This window comes from Sminthopsis crassicaudata, chromosome 3, assembly GCF_048593235.1.
Source record: "Sminthopsis crassicaudata isolate SCR6 chromosome 3, ASM4859323v1, whole genome shotgun sequence".
NCBI lineage: Eukaryota > Metazoa > Chordata > Mammalia > Dasyuromorphia > Dasyuridae > Sminthopsis > Sminthopsis crassicaudata.
This window is the reverse complement of record NC_133619.1, coordinates 488107695-488124334: the sequence shown is the minus strand read 5'-3', so window position 1 is coordinate 488124334 and position 16640 is coordinate 488107695. Positions and strand designations below refer to the sequence as shown.

At 33.2% G+C, this 16640-nt stretch overlaps 1 protein-coding gene across 1 annotated transcript in view; it reads left to right on the top strand.

Moving 5' to 3' along the window:
• MPHOSPH8 (M-phase phosphoprotein 8) overlaps window positions 1-16269 on the top strand; it is a 59918-nt gene extending 43649 nt beyond the window's left edge. The window contains exons 11-14 of the mRNA XM_074303716.1: window positions 570-724; window positions 11030-11157; window positions 14353-14436; window positions 14900-16269. Of these exons, the coding sequence (XP_074159817.1) occupies window positions 570-724; window positions 11030-11157; window positions 14353-14436; window positions 14900-14941 (409 nt within the window). The 3' untranslated portion in view covers window positions 14942-16269. The remainder of the gene's footprint in view (window positions 1-569; window positions 725-11029; window positions 11158-14352; window positions 14437-14899) is intronic.
• Window positions 16270-16640: the final 371 nt, after the last annotated feature.

Below are 16640 nucleotides of genomic sequence, written 5' to 3'. Positions count from 1 at the left end.
TTTGAAAAAGTCTGCTATAGTGATTAGATTTGGTGACTCTTTTTGTAAAGAAGTCAGGAGTTAACATTTGTATATACTTATATTAGCATTTGTATACTTGGCTGTTTGCTGAAGTCCTTAAAATTTTTTTAAAAACCTTAAAAAGTTTTTCTTTAAACTTTAAATATTGCTTTTGTTGAGGCTGTTTATTAGTAAATCTTTTGTAAAATGTATATAAACTAAATTTCTGAATAGCTTTGTTCAAATTTGGATTGATTTTAGTATTCATACTTAGGTATTCAGAACATCTCAGTCAGTCCTCTCTCAAAATCTGAATTATTACTTTGATTAATAACAGATAAAGTTTACTAAGGAGATAAAAATAATAGAAATTTGAAGATCTTTCTATTAAGAGATTGTTTCACTAATAAGTAATACTTGACTATGCTATATGAAATATGGAAAATCTAATTTTAAATACCATGTTTTAATCATCAATCACTTTTTAAAAATATAAACTTTTAATGGATTCTAATGCAGAAAAATTTATCCAGATTAACATTGGTGACCGTGTCTTCTCTTTCTTTCAGGCTTTCAAGAGTGGCAGAAGAAACCATAAGGGATTATTTTGAAGCCCGGCTTGCCCTCCTAGAACCTGTGTTTCCAATAGCATGTCACCGCCTTTGTGAAGGTCCAGACTTTTCAACCGATTTTAATTACAAACCACCACAAAACATACCAGAAGGTGCTCTTTATGGTTTTCTTTTATATAAACTATAGATGGCAGTAAAAGTGCATGGTATCTTCCTATAGGAATGGTATCTTCCTAAATGACTCAGTCATTTAATATTATAATTCAGTCCCAAAGGTATTTCTAGGTGTATATACTTTATGAGAAATGAAAACAGAGTAGTAAGGCAGTTGACTAAACTAGGTATAACCAAAAGAGCACAATACTAGAGGCGGAATAATTTTGAGTTTATTATGAAGTTATCTAAGAGAGGAAAATAATAAAGGCATGGAAAAAATTTGATACCTTACTGAGACCCCCCCCCCAAAAAAAAAGGCAGCTGAGATGACACTGATAATTATTAATCCATATGCACTATTCCCTATAAAATTATTATTACATGCATTGAGGATATTCTTGAAAAAGATGTTAGAATAGGCAAACAACTTCTGTAAAGGATATAGGGGCCATGATTTTGCAATCATGCAATTGACTGGAAGATCTAAGGAAAGTATAGACACTTTTCTGACTATAGAAAGCATTTGATTTTGTGTGGCAAAGTACCAGTTCTGTTCTAACAGCACAATATATTGTAATCATACTAATAGGAACAGAAATTACTGTTTAACATTTTTCTGCCTTAATAAAGGCTGAAAATAGGTTTGCTATAGATGTGTATCACCATGATGGAGAGTACCCCTTGTGGAATCCAAATTAAAGAACTATTCCACAGAGATGATATAATCTTTTAGATATTTCTTTTTGTACGTGGCATCATTTTTGATATCTTCAATTTTCAGAGTATTTTAGAGCCTCCTAAATGAAAACTATAATCACTCTTTTAAAATTTTCTCATTTAGGAATAAGTTTAGGTTAAAGAATGGTTTCATCAGACTATAATTTGCAATTAGGTGAAAAATTCATGGAGCTAGTGTATTGTTACATATTTTTTGGACACACAATAGAGATACTTGACTCAATCTAGAGATGAAAAAAAAAGAGAGCAAGTTCTATTGCCTCTGGGACATTGCATATTTCTTTGACTAGAAATGAAGGGCCCTCTTTTTTATTTTAAACATTGTTAATCTCCTAGTAGTGTTATATATCTGTGAGTTGTGGAACATTGTAGTTGTTGAAGAATTTAAGTTGAGGATCATGCAAAGGGCAATGGAGAGCATAGTGAGTATAAGGATGCTGCAACACTTTATAAATGAGGAATTATGCAGTAGAAATTATGTAAAAAAAAAAAAAAGTTAAAAGTGAGAGATAATTGATGATGCATGCTTTTGATTTCGTTGTAGTCCCGAGAATGTGAGGAAGGCCCTTAGCATATCGATTAAACAGATCAGCAAATTTATGGGAAGGCAGAGATAAGAATTGTATAGTATGATCAAGCTTGGATGGGTTGAAATTTACTTTATTGTGAAAACAATGATAATAACACAGTTTATATTGGAGAATTTTTCCTATATGTCCTTTAAATTTAAGTTTAATGTGAAATCTAAGCTAGGTGATGATACAGTGGATAGAGTACAGGACCTGAGTTGGGAAGACCTGTGTTCAAATCCATCTTCTAATACTTTTTAGCTATATGACTGTGAGCAAGTCACTTAATATTTTTTTTTGCTTCAGTCACGTCATCTGTAAAATGGGGATACTAATAATAACACTTACCTTCCAAGATAGTTGGAAGAGTTGAATGATATAATATTTATGAGGTACTTTGCAAATTAGCATATAAATTCTAGGTATTATTTTTAATTGGACTTTTGAAATAATTAAAAATTTTTATTATATAGTTGAGGAATAAAAAGGAATAGGATACAAACATGCAGGATTTGAGTAATCACAATATTTGGTTATACAATTAATTATTGTTAGTTTTTCTTTACTTTGTTTATTTGATTTTGTGGAGATGGAAGGTGTCACTTGAGATAAAGGAGGAATGATGAAAACAATGCCAACCATCATGTTAGTGCCCAGTAAGTGTTGTTTAAAGAAGAATACAAAATGAAAATGAATGACAAATTACTATGAAAGAGTTTTTTACCAATAATATAGAGTAGACTGGGTTCTTTAGAGAATTACACACTCTCTTTAAGAACCCCAAACTTTTCCCTGAAAGGAAGGCCTATATTTTTAACACTGCTATTTTTTTTTTATTTTATGATGGTTGATTATGACTGTTACATATGCACTAGGGTTTTTTAAAGAAATGAAGTTAAGCATTACCCAATAATCAATAGAGGGGACATGGTAGGTGTGAACAGGCTATAGACTGTTGCAAATGAGAAATTATACAGATAAAGCTTATAAAAGATATTATAAGAGAAATATATGAAAAAAAGACAAGATGACTGTTTATAGACTTGTCTACTAAGACAAGAAATAACTGATAGTCTATGGTCTCCATTTCCAGCTTTGTAGAACTTGTTAGTGATTTAAGAACCCAAGGTCAAAAAGCCACTATTAGAAGTAAACCCCAAGGACACCAAAGACAAAACAAGGTCCCGTATATGAAAGAATATTCACAGCAGCTTTTTTTTCTTACTGAAAAGGACTGGAAACAAAGTAGATTTTCGTTGATTAAGAATGGCTAAACATGTGGGACATGAATATAGTGGAATATTAATAAGCTATAAGAGATGATGACTATGAAGAATTCAAAAAAGCATGGGAAGATTTAGATGAACTGACTCAATGAAGTAAGAAGAAGATAATATTCATGATTTTAAGCTATTCAAGCTTAAAAACCACACTAAGATTTTTGGAATGTCCAGTGTGTGATAACTACAATACAGATGGAAAGAATCAAAAAATGAAACAGAATGCTTCATGATGCATCTGTATGTGTTGTTTTCCCCATAGGCTGTGAGCTTTTTGAGAACTAACTTTATTATTGGTATGCTCAGTATTTTAGCATAATGTTTTACACACAGAAAGTACTTAATAGATACTTTTAAATTCATTCATTTAATATTTTTATGACCAAATTATCCCTAATGCAAAAATGAGAATATGTCCCTTTTCCTCCTTTTTATAGATGTGGGAAAGTGTATACATGCGTATAAATAGTTAAGATTGATAAATATAGATAGATATGTATATGAGCATATGTGTCTATATGTATATATGTGTGTGCGTATGTATATATACACATATATACAGAGAAAAAGTGTCAGATTTTATTGAAGTGTTGGTTATTTTTGTTGAACTGTTATTTTCTTTCCTTTCATTTATTATAAGGGAAAGTTGGACTTCTAGAAATGGAGAGGAAAGGGCCAAAAGACACTTTGGAAATGGTGGTGTTATATATAGACCAAAGATACCAGTGAAATTAAATAACAAGTAAAATAAAGGGGAAAAAATAGTATTGTCTTCACTTTACAAGATAGCGGATTTAGCTTTTTATTAACAGTAAAATGTTGTTTAATTTTCAGAATAGATGTTGAATTTTAAATCCATTTCATTAACTCAATGAATCTATTAATTTAACAGGTTTTTAAAAATTAAATTGCCTACTTTTTTGTTGTTTATTCTTAAATCAGCATTTTCACCTTTTAAAAAATAATGTTCATTATTATTTTTAAAAATTACTTCTTTTTTAACATTTATCCAGTTCACAGTTTTTATTTAAAACTTTTTGTCATTAGGAAAGAGTTCAGGTTTCTCCTATTTAGTAGATTTGTGACTAATTATTTGAAACCAGAATTTGAAACCTTCCCTATCTGAAGTCAGGAACACAATGGGGTGCAGAAGGGATTGGAGGGAACCCTCCAATGCTTAGGAATGTGATTCTTTCTTAGATTTTTTTTTTTAATAATTTTTAATTTTTCCAAACATGCAATCTGATTTAGATTCTTTAAACACTGTTTAGGTTGCAGATGAGCAAAGTTTGATGTCAATGATAGCTGTTTTCAAATAATATCAAGTTTGTTGTACAGGATAATTAGTGCAGAAATGCTGACTAATGCCCAATGTGACAAAATAGCTTTGAAATAAAAGCACATCTTGTTGAGAGAGCAGTGATGCTGTACACACAGGCTACAAGAGAAAGTTCTTTTCAAGTAAAGGGTAAAATTGGTACCAAGAAATGAATCTACCAAATTTGATAAGGCCCAATCTATTTAAAGTTATTTTTAGGCAGAAAAACAGCCTGGCATCAGTTAAGTAAGATAGCCAGGCAGTGCTGCTCTTCGAGTCAGGCAGACCTGACTTGTTCTTATGACATCTCAGTAAAACTGAGACTTATTGAAGATCTTAGCTGTGAATCATGACATAGTTGAAGGAATTGCAAAGCAGTCTTTACTGACCCAGATGTTCCTTGTGAATTGGGAATGGAATAAATTGGAGGGAAGAGGGAAGAGGAGAGAGATCAGAGAATACAACTGTCTCTCAGTTTCCTTGTATCATTATCATCCTTTCACATGAAGGGATCTATTCTACTGCTCAGAATTCGATCCCCAACAGCCACTAGTGGGTTGCTCCCATAACAACCTTAGCTTAAAAAGACCAGGATCTCCCATTGCTTCCAGGACTTTCTCCAGTTGTCTTGATCTATATTTTGCCACTGGATCCAGATGGTTCTAGAGGAGAAAGTGAAGCAGGTGACCTTGCCCAACTTAAATCCAGCTCTCTTGCTTGTCATGGCATTCCTCCCTGATATTGTGGTCCTCTTAGAGAACAAAGGACAAACAACAACAATGGCACTGTGACTGGGCTAGTCACTTGACATCTCAGTATCAGACTCATCTATAAAGATTTTGTTTTGATGCTCTGAGGTCTTTTCTAGCACCACATGTGTAATATTGTAACTTCCCTTGTTCAGACAGAAAGATAAAGACCCTTTTTAGCCATCACATTGGATAGATAGACACTGCAAGAATGCAGCAACTTTTTTTGGTTTGCACAAAGGAAGAAGGTGGGACGTATTGTTGGGTCTGTGAAGGGATAGAGATGTGGCACATATAACCTGGCATATTTCTTTTGTCTTTCTCAAGTGTTAACAGTAATCCAATAATGAAGTTAGGTTGTTAATTTCACTGCAGAAAAAAATCACTGGTTGAAAACTTGATTAGATTTGTAAGAATTGTATTCTATATCAGTTTCAGTGTAGAAAAATTTAGTAGACTATGAGTCAGGAAGAGAGTGTGAATTGTTTATAGTGGTAATTTATGGTACCTTAATTAAACTTTTGATATCACTACTATTTGCCCATGATTTTATATATTTGTTACTGTATTCATAAGGATTTCCTTTCTTATTCCAGATAGTAACTATTTAAAATCATTTACTTTCTCTTTAAGCCCCTAACTGCCTCCTTCCTTACAGAAAATAGCCTCTAACATCACTGAGTTTGAAACTGTCTAATGGGAATTTGCCCAGTTTCCCTCTTCCATTCTTCAAAATTTATGAGCATTATTAATCATTTATTTTCTCCTGTCAGAAAAAGATATCGCTCTGTCTTCTCTTATTTTCTCTAGAACCTTATTCCAGCAATCATTCCCCCTCCCATGTATCTTGTTTTATTTTATTTTAATTTTTTTTAATCAGCCAAGATCCACATTCTCATTCTTACTCCAACAGCAGCCTACTTGCCCCGACCTGGTTAAGAATACAAGAAAAAGAAATCTCATTACAAATGTTATACGTCAATCCAACTCAGTTTCCATGTTGACTATGTCCAACAAATATTTATTGCATTCTATACTCTCCCTTCATCTCTCACATCTTTGTGATTATGTGACTTTTCGACACATTCACTTAATTTTTTCAAAAATTCATGTTCTTCACCTGTAATTTAGGGCTTTCATTTATCTATTCAATTCAAGAAGTGTTTAATAAGTCAAGCCACCAGAGATACAAAGTCAGCAAGTCAATGAGCATTTATTGCGCTAAAAGTGTACTATGGTCCTAGACACTGTACAAAAACAAAAGAAACAGTTTCTGCCCTGGAGCTTCCAATCTACTAGAGGTACAGAGGAAAACATAACTAAATACTAAATAATTGAGATAAGGGACAGGAGAAGAAACCACTAATAATTAGAAAGGAACAAGAAAAGCCTCCTTTTGGGGATAAAAGATGGCTAGAGTTCTTAAGGAGCAGAAGTAAGGGCACATACCAAGCAAAAGTCAAATTAATGTTTATCCTTTGTTCTTAAAAAAGGACCATGACACCAGGGAGGTGATGCTGTGACATCTAAGTAAATCACATGGAAGTGAGGGAGAATTGTGCGAAGTCATCAGCCTCACTCATTCCTTTGTACCTGAGTCCAATGGCCAAGTATAGATCAAAATGGGCTTGGATGCAATAGATCACTTTGGCTTTTTTAAGCTAAGATTTTTAACAGGTCTCAGTTGGAATGAGACAATGCCTTATCAGTGAGTAAGACTAGGTAAGAAATGAGGCAGATAATGGTCTCTTTTACCTAGTGTGAATCACTGTTACAACATGGCAACAACATAAAATTTGAATATCAGAAATGCAAATTACACAGTATATATCTGTGAATCTCTTTGGGGTTTTTTATTTGTTTTTAATAATTGGGGTTAAATGACTTGGCCAGGGACTCACAGCTAAGAAGTATTGTGTCTGCGGGTTGATTTGAACTCAGGTTTTCCTGACTCCAGGGTCAGTGCTCTGTACATTACACCATCTTTCTCCCTCCCCCTTTCCTTCCTCTTCCTTCTCTTTTCCCTTTCCCCTCCCTCCCTCCCTTTTTTATTCCTCCCTCCCTCCACCTCCTCTTCCCTTCTCTCTGCCTTCCCCTTTCCTCCTCCCTCTTCTTTCTCTCTCTCCCTCCTCTCTCTCTGTCTCTCTCTCCCCTTCTTTCCTCCCCTTCTTCTCTTGTCCTCTCCCTTCTTCTCTCTCTCCTTCTCTCTCCCTCCCCTCTCTCTTCCTTCCCCCTTTCTCTCCCTTCCCTCTTTCTCTTTCTTTCCCTCCTCTTCTCCCCCCCCCTCTTCACCCCCTCTCTTCCCCACTCCCTACATATATATGTATGTATGTATGTAAAACTATTAAGCGGGTTCGACAATACAAGTCTAAATATTGAAGAGCAACGGACATTTGAAGTGTTTTATACACATATAAAAGTACATTGAGTGGAAGGTTTCTTGGGAGATGGATTTTTTTTGTTTCCTGTTCTAGTAGGTTGGAAATTACTTTTGTTATATTTTACAATATTGAAATCCCAGTTGAATTAAACAGGGTGAAAGTAACAGTTTGACTACAATGTACTCTCTATTGAGACCTTTGAAATTATTTGACCATGATAATATCAGAGGTAGGATTGAGTTTGGGTCCTCTAACTCTAGGACCTCATTTCTCCTTCTCCCCCTTCACTCTCCTATGCTGGGAAGGAAGTAAAGCAGGCTATATCTAGATTATGAAGGGCTTTAAAAATCAAAACAAAATAGATGTTATTTTTTTCTCAAAGCACTAGAAAGCCATTGAAATTTCTTGAGCAATGGAACTGTTTTAACCACTGTGTAAAAGAAGATATTGTAAAGGATGTATGGGAGAAAGCACAGTTAGAAGGCCGCTGCAGTAGTGAGGTGAGATGAATGAAGTAGTTTTCTATGAAAGGAGTGAGGAAACATTTATAGCTTGAATTAAAAGACTTTAATATTGATAATGATATAGTGGATTAGGGAGAGACAAAAGTTAAATTTTAATTGATAACTTGTAAATCTGGATGATTAGAAAGATTCTGGTGCTCTCAACAAAACAAGGGAAAATAAAGAGAGATAAATTTAGGGTAAAAGATCATCTATTTTGAATGTGTTGAGATCGATATGCTTGTAAGATGACAGTAGTAATGACAGATGTGAAGAAGGAAGGAGGAAGGCATAGTCTACTATATGCCAGGCACTATGTTAAGTACTTTACAAATATTATCTCATTTGATCTTCACCACAACCCTAGTAGGTAAGTGCTATTATGATCCTCATTTTACAATTGGGGAAACTGAGAAAGTTAGAAATTAAATATTCTGATCAGGGTCACACAATTAGTGAATGTCTAAGTTGAACTTAGGTCTTCCTAATTCTGGGCCAGTAGTATATCAGTTGGTTCATTTTTCCAGAGCTTGAATTCAAGAAAAAGATGAGGACTAAATATGTAGATTTGGCAATCATGCCTTAGCAATAACTGAATCATTGGGAGAGGTTATATGTACTGATTGAATAGAGGCCAAACACAGCTATAATTGGTGGCAGAATGTAGTAGAATGAGAAGAACCAGTAAGATAAGAAAGAGAGAAGATAATTGGTCAGTAGTGTCAGAAGCTGAAGAAAAGTCAAGAAAGATGAGGGCTTTTGTTTATTAGAAAAGGTTATTGGTGATAGAAGTTAAGATATCATTGATCATCTCAGAATAAACAGTTGCAGCTGTCTTATGGAATTGGAAGCCAGATTGCAAAATGGAAACTGAGTGGGTGGTAAAGAAATGAAGGCAATGAATGTGACAGACTAAAAGGGAATAGTATGTTAGCTTCAAGGGGCTAAGGTTCAAAGTAAAGGGTTCTTAAAGCTGCATTTATTTGTTACAGGGAAGAAGCCAGTGAATGAGAAGAGATTGAAGGTGAAAGAGAATAGGTGATTTGACAGAGCAAGGTCACGGAGAGAATGGCAAGGGGTGGTGTGGAGAAGTTGGTGTTGACAAAGAAAAGGGCCAGCTCAGAGACTGGAATGAAGAAGAAAATTGGATTTGATGTTGAGGTTTTTAAAACTGTGAAGAGGGAACTCGAAGTGAATGAGCCTATTTTCACAGCATAGTAGAAGGTGAAGTAGTCTTCTGAGAGATATTTAGGCTTTAAAATTTCATTCCAATTAAATATGCCCTCCCTTTATGTATTCTCCATTGAGATGAATTATTGTATAACATTCAATATTACATCTTTCCTTTCTGTCTCTTTCCTCATCTTCCAGCTTTTGACATCATCTGTAGTATTCTTCAAGGATCAATTCAAGTGCCTCTTTTTGTTCAAAACTTTTACAGAACAATTTAGAGTTTACAAAAAATTGTCCTGTAAAATTAGTTGTTTAAATATTATTCCCATTTTATAAATAAAGAAGTTCATCTTCAAAGTAACTTACCCAAGGTCCATATCACTGGGAACTGTTGAATTTGAACAAACACAAATCGATTTCAATAACCTGCTTTTCTGTCTTTCTCTATCCTGTTTTCTTTGATATCCAAAATCTGCACAGGCATGGGCAAGAGATGTGTCTAATTAGGCATGTAAACACTATGGTCATTCTTAAATATTTTCTCCTTGTTTTTTGCCTCTTTTCTCCTTACCATTTCTAGCCATTCAGCTCCCAAGTTCTGAAGATTCTGTTTTCATAGTACTTGACATCCACTCCTTTCTTTCTTTTCCCATTATCATCACTTTAACAAATCCTCCTTACCATATTCTGGAACTAATGCAATTTAATTTCTTTCTTTCCATGTCCTGCTGGCCATGGGAAAAGAAAAGATAGGTCTTGTTAACCTATGATTACATAGTTCATAGTCCAGCAAAGTAAATTCTCACATTAGCCATATCAACAAATTATGTTTGCCCTGAGTCTCTGAATCTGGGTTTGTCATTGCATTGATTAGAGTTCTTAATCTTTTGAAGTTTGTCTTTACAGTTAGTTGTATAAATTAATCTCCTGTTCTGCTTATTTTATTCTACTTCAATCCTTAAAAAATTTCCCACCTTTCTCTAAAACTATGTCCTTTTTGTCATTCTTTGTATTATAGCTGAGTAATATTGTCATTTAAGACATTGTGATACTGTCTTTATCTGTTCTCCAATTAATGGGCACCCCATTTCATTTCACCATAAAAAGGAACTTCTATAAGCAGTGTGTGTGCGTGCGTGCATGTGCATATGTGTGTGTGTTCTTTTCCTCTTTTTACAAATTTCTCTAGGACATCATCTAAGCTCTGTTTTTCCCCAATTATTTCCCAGCAATTTTTCTTAAATAGTGAAATCTTATCTGCAGTTTGATTTATTGAATACTAGACTATTAGTTTTATTTTTTTTCCTGCAAATTGCGTATTTAATGTGTTCCAGTGATTAATGTCTCTAGTTTAAACTAATAGCAAATTATTTTGATGATTATATCCTAGTTTGGGATTAGGTATCAGTTAAGGCCCCTTCCTTTTTCCTTTTTATTGTTTTCCTTTAGATTTTCAATCATTGTTATTCCTGATGAATTTATTTAAACTGTTTTCTAAGAAAATTATGGTACTTTTAGAGAATTAGCTTCTTATTTCATTCTATGAGTTTATGTATAGAAAGATTTCATTGTCTGTTTGTTTTTATTTAGGCTCTGGAATTCTTCTGTTTATATTCCATGCAAACTTTTTTGGTAAGGAAGTCATTGCTCGACTTTGTGGACCATGTAGTGTACAAGCTGTAGTTTTGAATGACAAGTTTCAACTTCCTGTATTTCTGGTAAGATTAGTATATAAGTAATTGAGTTAAATTACATTTTTTAGTCTTCCTAATGGCATTTGTAAGAATTAAATAAGTTTCGTGATACTGTTTAATACTTGAAAGGCAAATTTTTTTTTTTTGCATTTTATACTTTCAAATTTCTTAACAGAAGTATGTATAGTAAATCCTTGGTTAACCAGGATTCAAGGAATGAGTAGCTGTCATTTAATCAGGGAGAAAAAATGAATTAAATACAATATCCTGATGTTTGTCCAGAATTCTGCTTTAGCAAATAAATAATCTGATGAAAATAATTAGGTAATTCTTTGATAACCATTTATCACTTCAGGGTAATCATACTAGGCATTAGTTCTTATACTATATAGAGATGTAGAAGATCTAGAAAAATAACTAAATGTATGTTAACCCAAAGTATTTGTTGTTCTTCACCCCTCTTCTCAGTAAGTCCTCTATTAAGAAGTTGCTTTCTAATAATTTGTTTTATTCTCTTAATTACCCAGGAGACAAAACCCCCAAATGACTTCACTTTATGGTTCTAGTAATGTTCTTGAAATGTTTTGTCAAGAGTTCAGGTTTAGGGGAAGATTCTGGGAAGCTCAAGGAATAGGTCAATAAGTTTCAAGCTCTTGAGATTTTCCTTATAAGCAGAAAAAAATTGTGCCTAATGGTGAACATAGACTGGTGAAAAATAAGTATGATTTGGAGCAGAACTGGAGTCCTCTTGATACAATCCAAGCTCAGAAGAAAGACTTGGGGCTAGGGATTAACCAATGTGAAATGCAAACACATCTGGGCTAGCTCTGCAGATTCACCAAATGGAGACCCCTCGGTTTAGTTGGGTTTGACTGGAGCCTCAGCAAAAACCACAGAAATTTGGACTTCCCAGACAGTTTATGGAGTCATTCCGAATCTGAATCTGGAAAGACTGAGGGAATCTCTATTGAATAGGAAGACCAGGCTCAGCTGTGTGCACAACCTTCACTGTGACTGCAGAAGCAGTGGGACAGGAATACTGGTGTCTATGGGCACTTACAGGAGGATGGAGCTTTTGATTTGGGGTTCCAGGTCAGAGGGGAGAGCTGAGATGAAGCTAGAAACATCATCCTCCTACCTCATAATTAGAGATTCTTGCATTAATACTTCTCATTTAAAAAAAAAAAAAAAATGAACCAGCAAAGAATGACGAAGCCCAACCATAAAAACTTAGTATGGGAATAGGGAAGATCAGGGTATATTTTCAGAGAAGGACATTTGAAGTAAAAAAGTTGCTTCTACCCCTGAGAATAATGTTAAATAGTTCCCTTCCCAGAAAGAATTTATAGAAGAATTCAAAAAAGAATTTAAAAATCAAATGAGAGATTGAGTAAAGAATAAAAATAAAAACCATCCAAGAAAAGCAAGAATCTAAAAAGAAAAAGTTAACCAATTAGAAAAGGAAGTACTCAGAAATGAAATTAATTCTTTGAAAATTAGAATTGGGCAAAGGGAAGTCAGTGACATTATGAGAGACCAAGAAATAACAAAATAGATTATGAAGAATGAAAAAAATATATTAGAATGTGAAGTATAAAGAAAAAGAACAGATCTGGGAACAGTTTGAGAAAATATAAGAATAATTGGACTACCTGAAAGCTGTGATTTAAAAAAAAAAAAAGAAGAACCAACCTTGACACAGTAATACAAGAAATAATCCAAGGAAATTGTCCTGATAGAACATGAGGGAAAAGTAAAAATAGAAAAAATCCACCAGTCACTACCTCCGAGAGATTCTTTGTAGAAACTCATAGGAATATTATTGCCGTATTTCCAAACCCCAGATCAAAGAGACAATTTTGTAAGAAACAAACAAAAAAAATTTTCAGATACACTGCAACTACAATTAGAATTGTACAGGCCTTAACAACAACCACAATAAAATACTTCAGACTCTGGAATCATATATATACCAGTAGTCAAAAGAACTCGGCCTATGGCTAAAAAATATATCATATCCAGTTAATTATCCATAATATTGAATGAGAAAAAAAATGGACATTCAGTGAAATTGCAGATTTTCAGGAATTTTTATCCACCAAACCCAAACTTGATAGAAAATTTAACTTATGACAGCCAATATCCAAGATCAAGGAATGTATTAACATGGGCAAATTGTTTTCTGTTTTTTTATATGGAACTGGATGTCATATGTTTTAAGATTGACATCAGCAATAGTGTAGCTCAAAAGAAAGATTGATAATTGTTTAACGAATGAGATACAGAAGAATAGAGATAGAGGCATTAGAAGGGGGAGGAGGGCTCGTAATTCTGAAAATCTGCTCATATTGGGAATGGGTTAAATAGGCAGCACTACATGTATACCATAAAGGGTATTGCATCCTCCAAAATCTATTAAGAAATAAGAAGAGAGAGATGGATGGAGGAGGAAGCAAAGGGTGGGAGAAGAAGACAAAGGAGGGATCTAAGGATGGGAGGAGGCTATTAGTAAGGCAAGTTAAGGAGTAGAATTAAAACAAAGAGAGAACTGGGATAGTAAAGATATGTGGAGGCACGGGGGCGTTAGCCTGCTTGGGGGAAGTGGTGGAGATGAAAGGAGGGGGAGAATAAAGTAAAAAAAAAAAAAAAGTATGCAGCAGAGAACAAAAAAACAAACTACAAAGAAGTAAAAAAAAAGATAAGTATTCATAAATATAATTTCTTATATATCCTTTTTGAGCTGGAAATTTACTATTCTATATTTTAAATTCTATATTTGTTCTGCTGGACACATGACAATGTTCTGTTTTTGTTTTATTTTTGTTTGTATTTATTTTCTGTTTTTCTTTTTTCTTGTGTTTTTAATAAAATAAAAATAAATTCAAATAAAGATAAACAAAAGAAAATTTTTTAGAGTTCAGTTGTGACTTTCTATCAACATGAAAATGTAGTACATGTGTATATTGCTTATAACTTTTCAAATACAGCTCCAAGGTAGTTCTGCTTCATACCTTTTCTAAAGTATCTTCAGTAATGATTGACTTGAATGTTTCTTTTTGATCACCTTGGGTTTGAATCACAACACAATCTTGTTTTCTTCTGAGTTACTTTGTTATTAAGGCTACTTGAATAGATTTTTAATGATTTACTTTACATTCCTGGTACACATGAGATTGTTTTCATATATGTTCTGATTAATTTTCTTTTGTTGTCTTCTAGGATAGCCATTTTGTTTATTCCTTCAGCCCTGTTACAGGCCTCAATAAACTTTTTATACGTCTGACAGAAGCACCCTCTGCCAAGGTAAAAAGATTTTTACTAGTCAAATCAAAATCTCATATTAAGTGTTTGAGCGTGATTCCCAACCTATTTTGAAATCCCATAGGCCTCACTTTACATTTCCATACTGTCGCTGTTAACCAAATGGACTAATAAGATAAGTTTGCAAAATTACCAAAATTATTTGTTTGCATTATGAGATATTGAAAACTTAGTAATAAAAGTTTATCAGTCATAATCAGTTTATGGAAAATTAACATTAAATGAAACATTCATTTGGGATAGATGATTTGTTGCTCAAGTGATTATTGAATCACACTACAAGCAGAACTTTGTAGCATGATAATGTTCAATTTTACCTGTTCAATATTATAGTTATGTGTAGTATGCATGCTTATTTTTCTCCATGATGTGTTTTTCTCTCTGAGAGCAAGCAAATAGTTATTTATGTTTTTTAAAAAACACAATTTTGTCTTTCCTTTCACAGGTAAAATTGCTTATAGGTGCATACAGAGTACAATTGCAGTGACCAAAAAAGGACAGTTATAAGGATTAGGATGGAGTTATTTTTGACCCTGATACTGGTTACTTCAGTCTGATAAAGCAGTTTGGAATACTTACTTCTGGCACATCAACACTTTCAAAATATTATTCTACTATCTTTCTTTTAAAAATTTTATCTGCAACAGCTTGCTGATTATTACCTGTTATCTGGTATGTTCACTGCTCGGGGTGGGGGTGGGAGGTGGGGAATGACACATGGTTATCTGATATTTTGTACAGTATAGATGTAATTATTTGTGCCAACAACTTAAATATCAATTTCCTTTGTTATATCCAGACTGCATATTTTAGCTTTTCCACAATGTGGAGTGGTGCATATAGAATTATTTAAGAAAATTAGATGAAAGATTTTTTTTAATCCTGAAATTTTCTACTAGTCTTAATTAATGTTTCTATGTTTAAAAATGACGTGTAAACCTGTCACATGCATAGACCTAGGGAAGTGTGTTACATTTGAAAGTTGCTGCTTCACTTTTGATGAGTAGATTCTGAGTCACTGAAGATCTAAATTAAAATTGGATCTGTTATCTTAGGTGTTTCTCTAGGCAGACTGGTAGGCATGTTTAAAAACAGGTCATATTCTAAATTTATTTAGAAAGCATGGAAAAAATTACTGGGCTTAGCTGATTCAGGTTACTCTGTATAACAGATCACAAGCATAAAGGTTATAGTGAAGATTAATTCCATAAATTTAAAGTTATCCTTTATTCATAGTAATGTATCGAAAGATATTTAGATGATAAATTGGGATGCTTATAGACAAACCAAGAATAGTATTGACCAGATTTGGGGTATTATGAACCTTTTAAAGGGATATAATTTAGTTCTGTGTTTCAAATGTATTTAGGTAACTGTGAGAAGCTGTTACCTTTATTTGAGAGATTATCTTTGTTCAAGTACTTTAATCAGAAAATTTTTTAAATTCAATTGGAAGCATTTTAAAATCCCAACTGTGCCTTGCTGTTCTGGTTGCTACATGGAATTTCGATACCACAATGTGCCTCTATGCTTAGCAAAAACTATAGTAAACAAATACTGCTTAATGCTCACTGTTAAAATGGTGTAATTATATTATAAAATATCTTTTTATGAATTGATGTTTTGCAACCACTAATGAATCTATTTCATTTTAAGTTGTGGGAAAACAGATGAAAGATTTGGGCTTTTTTTTTTCCCCCTCATTTTTTAGCTCTAGACTAGTTTCTGCAATATCAAACTACTATAGTTTTAATGAAATGTATTTCAATTTTTTGGAATGTCACATTACACTAAATAAAAAGAACAACAACTCAAGTTTTAGATTTCATTTATCCATTGTTATTTTTCACCAAGTATTGCCTTTCTATCCCATATTTTATTGTTAATACAATGTGTGCTGATAATCCTTTGCATTTTCAACAAAAACATTTGTTACTATTTGTATACTTCTGTATCTTAAATATTATTAGCACAACAGCAAATATTTTTTTAAACACCATGGTTATGGATACAAAATAATTGTTAGAACTCAGCTTTCACAATAAGATTGAAATTTGATCATAGGGTTTATACTTTTTTATTTTAGAATTCATAAAATCAGTTACTTAAATCATCACTCTCTTAAGGAATTTACTGTTTGGAATGGTAGAATGGAAAACTTAGAGATTTTTTTAAAAAATTAATAT